General features: G+C 39.1%; 1 protein-coding gene across 1 annotated transcript; it reads left to right on the forward strand.

Annotated features, from left to right (window-relative positions):
* The first annotated feature begins 1,116 nt into the window (after nucleotides 1–1,116).
* On the forward strand, nucleotides 1,117–1,773 carry LOC110454347. Its single transcript, XM_021503808.1, has one exon. The coding sequence runs from the start codon at nucleotides 1,117–1,119 to the stop codon at nucleotides 1,771–1,773; it is 657 nt and encodes a 218-aa protein (XP_021359483.1).
* Nucleotides 1,774–5,786: the final 4,013 nt, after the last annotated feature.

A 5,786-nucleotide genomic window follows, 5' to 3' on the forward strand; every position in this document is an offset into this window, starting at 1 on the left:
GGGGGGGAGGGGGCTATAACTTTGCAGAAAAAAGTAATAAAAGATTGTCAGGGTGTGACAAATATCTCTGGGTTAGGAGGGGTCTACTGGCTTAAAGACCCCTTTGGATTTTATAGAAATAACAGAGATAACTAATAGAATGGAATAAACTTATAACGCAGACTAACACGTTAAAGCGGGAAACAAATAAGGCATTTAAGAATTATGCCGAGATTGTGACAGACGAGTTATCTCTTCCTCAAGAACGAGTATCCTTTCATACGGATAGTAAGGTCGTACTTGGCTACGTCACCGACACAACTCGACGCTTTTACGTCTACTTAGCGAACAGAGTGTGCAGGATTCATACAAACCAGATCAGTGGTTCTACATCTCTACTGAGAACAACCCCGCAGACATTGGTACTCGATAGATTGCTCCCGCTATCTTGGAAGAGAGCACGTGGATTCAAGGACCTAAGTCAGGTTTTCTGGAAATTGTATCATCAGCTGGATGCTCAAGCTTCCCCTTGGTTGCACCGGACGAGGATACGGAAATTCGACCAGAAGTCGTCAATGTGGCCGAAACAGACGTAGTGGACGTTGACAAACCTCCTCGGACTTGGTCAGATCCATTTGAGAAATTCTCAAGTTGGAAAAAACTACTGCTGTCCATATCTCTTATCAGACACCTCACTAAGTAATTCAAGTCAAAACACGGTGAATGCTTTGGATGGCACAAACGTGACACTTATCGGTCGGTTAATAGTTGTGCAGTGGCAGAAGCGTTCATAATCAGAGAACTACAAATGGGGTTCTATGGGGACATCAGGAAGTGTCCAAAGGAACTGTCGCCCTACCTGGATGAAAAGGGCATAATTTGTGTTGGAGGAAGGCTACAAAGGTCAGAGTAACCGAGAGGTGAAAAAAAGCTATTTTGAACCCCGGCCGACATCATGTCGCAACGCTGCTAGCTCGCCATTTCCATAACTCTGTCCAACATCAAGGAACCCATCTAACAGAAGGCGTCAAAAGATCTGCAGGCTTTTGGGCCACTGGGGGCAAAAGACTGGTGTCATTCGTGATTCCTCAATGCGTGAGGTGTCGTAAACTTAGAGGAACGTGTTCTCAGCAGAAGATGGCAGATCTTCCAATGGATCGTGTGTCACCTATCACACCATTTACGCATGTCGGTGTCGACGTATTCGAGCATTGGGACATTGTTAACCGCAGGACCAGGGCCGGTACAGCTGGAAGCAAGCGCTGGACGGTGCTATTTACTTGCCAGTCATGTAGGGCTATCCACATCAAGTTGCTTGAGGAAATGAGTTCCTCATCGTTTATAAACGCAGTTAGAAGGTTCTATGCTATTCGAGGGAAAGCTGCTTTTTGTTCCGACCGAAGGACTAATTTTGTTGGTGCCACCACAGATCTGGGAGTTACAGCAATCTTTATAGAGGACCGAAATGTCAAGGAATTTCTCCGTGAATCTGGCACCATCTGGGGATTTAACCCGCCTCATGCGTCACACTTTGGAGGCTCTTGGGAACGCATGATTGGTGTTGCAAGACGCATACTAGACTCAATGTTGCTCAACAACAATCGTAATCTAACGCACAGAGTTTTATCTACTTTCATTGCCGAAGTTATAGCAATAATCAACGCACGACCATTGGTTCCTGTTTCGACAGATGCAGATGACCCATTTGTCCCGTCTCCAGTGACCATTTTGACACAGAAAACAGGAAGTCGGGTTGAGTCTTTCGGACACTTGGACCAGAAGAACATAATTTGATCACAGTGGAAACACGTACAAGTGTTGGCTGAGAAATTTTGGAGTCGATGGCGGGAGGATGTCGGGAGGATGTCGAACCGTGAATCCTGCAACCTACAGGAAGGATATATTGTCCTTATGAAGTACGAACAGGCAGCGCACAATGATTGGCCCCTCGGCGTAATCACTCGTACCTTTCCAATTGAGGATGTACTTGTGAGGAAAGGTGAAATTCAAATATCCCGAGAAAGAAAAAAGTAAAAATTCGTCCGCTCAGTCACTCAGGTTGTGGTTCTTTTTTCCAGAGATTAGGACTCTTAGTGATAGAGACTATGTTGTGCATACGTTGTAACTGTGCATGTGATATGAACATCACCTCATCCATGGACATCAGATCGAACATACTCAATTTGACATGTGTCTTCTTCGTAGCCAAAGGAACTAGCAAATTTGAACATACGTTTTATTTCATACTTAATTTGTGTGTATCGATATTAAGACCTTTGAGTTTTGCTAGGAAATTTAGTTAGGGATATTATTCATATCAGGCGGGGAGTGTAATGGATCCAGGAAATCTCTCCCTTTACACATGTGATCGGCACTAGTTAGCGTTATAATAGAGTTACCGGCCTTTGTTATTGTTTTATTTCCCTCCGAAAGCAGCATGGTTTTCTGCGATTGCGGTATTTGTAAATTGTAGCTATGATATGGCCCAACACGTTGTAAGTGAATATTTTCATGTTCTATGTAAATACTCTAGAACTGTGGTGAAGCTATTTGCACGGGTTGTGTTCGTTATTTTAGGTATATAAACAAAAAATAGACGTAATTATGATTTGAATGGTCATTTCACTACTGCATTGATTAATTTTATGCTCTTGTTTAATTGTCGAGCTTTTATACAAATTGCTAATTATTTGTGTTAGTGCAATACAACTTTATTTACCAGGTATAAGTAGATAATTCAGTGAGTAGAATAAATATCTATTTTGTAACAAACAAAACCAGAACACCAAATTAATTTTGTTTGTTATTTCAGGATTTACTATATACTTACATCTGTCAATAAACAACTGTGGAATCAGAACGATGTACTTTGCTGTGTTTGTACAACTTAAGGCGGAACATGAATATCGGCGTCGCGTGCCGAGTGGACAATTCAGAATGGGTAATTACGCATATAATGATTATCTTATCAGATGAAATTGAGAAAATGAATTCATCAGCTAAACTCAGAAGACTATCTCATCGGACAGCAACACAGACGTTTTTCACAGTAAATGGTTTCAAATTATTATTCTCTTGTCTTATATTTCTTAGCTGTTTGCAACAAAATTGAACGTGCATCAAATTAGTACACGTTTCCTTTGAGCATTGCCCTTGTTTCTGGTTAGCTCTGTCTCGTCAATGACAGGCGGGGTTTGGTTCGCTACAAGTGGTAAGGCATTGCTGTAATTGTTTTTCTTCTTTATTTCCGAATAAATTTGAACAAAGTAGTGTCACAAATTATTTCAACTTACCGTAAAAGTTAAACGTTGATGCAAGTATCCATTCACATGATAAATTATTAATCATCTTGAAAAATCTACGCCAAGTCAACGACAGCTAATCGAAGTACAACGTTGCTCATCGCAGTCAGTTGCACATATTTTTAGAATCTTTATCAATAAAAAAACCCTTATCCAATCAAGTCTGGAGAAAAATCAGTAATGACATCATAATTCACCTAAATAGGCAAAACCCGGGACTTACATACATGTTGTTGTAATATTTTATGTTGGGAATTAGATATTACTCCTGCACGGGATTGGATAAAGTTGACTTCCTACTTAACAGCAGGAATGCGTCATTTTGAATCAGCTTCGGATTGCAGTTGTACACTTTTTCTGTTAGTTATTGAAGGTCTCGTAAGACTAGTTTACAATGTATTACCCGTTGTATAGCTAAATACAAAATATCATTGTGTGACCGCTCCATGCACCATAAAATAGCGTGCGCACATCGTGCATACATCGTGCGCACATGGTGCGAACAACTGTGCGATTTTACAATCGTTTGCATACCGTGCGCACATCGGTCGCACACCATACATCGTTACGCTGTGCGACCCCACAACTGTACATGCAAATATTTCCATTACACCGCATGGTATTTGCTGTATCATATCCAGCACAGAGACATAATTACCGTGAAGTGTGTACATCCGGATGCTATTAAGCATACTTCCGGTACAACGCATATACACAAAGGGCGGCCAAACCGTGTGCAAGCCGCGAGAAGACATACGGCTATATATTACTTTAGTGGTTATATGTCACTGTCCTCCATGAACCCCTATTAAATTTGCTACATGTTTCACGGTGTTTCCAATTATGTTGTAATTACGAGAAATAAGTAACTCTTAGTTTCGAGATAACTGATTCGTTACTAAGATATATGACAAGGTAAATACAAATTTGTCGCAATTACAATATAACTCTGTCATGATTATGAGGCGATTTACACGTAATTACGAAAACGTTTACATGTAATTACGAGAAAACAAACGTATTTACGAGAATTGATTATTGCTCTTGTGAAACTTTCGTAGAGTACACATTTATACAGGCATTTTCTTTTAAGGCTAGTTTCCATTAATGGTCTAGTGTTATTTGGAATATACAGTTTGGAGCAAACAGAACTTGGTAGCCTAGTGTACCGGAGTTAACAAGAAAAGTGAATTCTAGTTCAGTAGCCTGTGCATTGGAGTTCACATCCCTGTGCACTGGAGTTAACTCTGAAGTGAACTGAGTTCACATCGATATGCACTGGACATCATCATATTATGTCTGGCCTTTTCATCGTTTATACATACCATGATTTTCTCCACTCCCGTCTGCTCAATAAATCAATAGATAAACAAAATATTAGATGTTACCTATTTACATACTTAAAATGATTTAAGTAGTATCTTTTCATAAAAATATATATAATAACTATGAAGTATGATGCCCTATTAAATTATTAGTGCAAGCATTAACTTGGATCCGTGGTACATGTATATATATAAGTTTTCAATACTTTGTCTTAGTGACATAATCACCATTAAAGTTCATTTATATTGATATATGTATAACGTCTTCATAAACTATATAAATATATCGTTTTATTAATTAGTACGTCAATCATAGGTCCTGCAGGAAACTACGTGTATTGTGACTAAGAAAAGATTATTTATAATTTGATGAAAATATTTATTATGGTACCTTTTGTGATGTGTTAGAATAAATAATTCAAGTGGCTAGAATACTAACTTACACTGTTAGGTTAAAGTCACTGTTTTGAAGTAGAATTGTTCCCGAGGCTGTTATTTCCTGACAAAGGGACAACCACAGTATCTTACTTGTAAACGTGTACTGATTTACATGTGTATTAACTGGACAAACAATGGGCTGGATTAATTGACAGGATCGAATGCCTTCACACAAGGTGTTCAAGATTAGGTACAGTCCATAAAAATACCATGTGACCATAAGTGAATGGTCAGTGGGTGATTACTGCCCATAAACTCTCAGATAGATATCGTATTGAACATGAAAATATGTGTCAGGGAGTGGTTACATTGTCCTCGCATCTTTCAATCTCCCACTGAAGTGAAGTTGTAGCTGTATGATTAAAACTTGAGGTTCACTATGATGTAACAAACACGCTATCTACAGTGATCTGTACTTTAACTTAGGTACACGAAGGGGAAATTAACATGAATCAAAACATCGTTACACTATCAATGACGGCATAGGTGATGAGGACAAAACAGTTCATTTTCAGATAAATAGGTCTGTCAGGGGAACATTATTATCAAAAACAGATTTATAATCTGCCTTCAGAATTGTACCTGCGCGACCTTATGACTATGAATAGTTATGGATGAAAATAGGGGATCCTATTATTATGATAAGTGTCTACATATTGGATGTTCAATTTCTTGTCAGCTCTTCAAAATGGCTCTGCTCTCCACTGGGTTATGCAAAATTATTTTCAAGCTCCAGGGGTCT

This window comes from Mizuhopecten yessoensis, unplaced genomic scaffold (genome assembly GCF_002113885.1).
Source record: "Mizuhopecten yessoensis strain PY_sf001 unplaced genomic scaffold, ASM211388v2 scaffold917, whole genome shotgun sequence".
Lineage (NCBI taxonomy): Eukaryota > Metazoa > Mollusca > Bivalvia > Pectinida > Pectinidae > Mizuhopecten > Mizuhopecten yessoensis.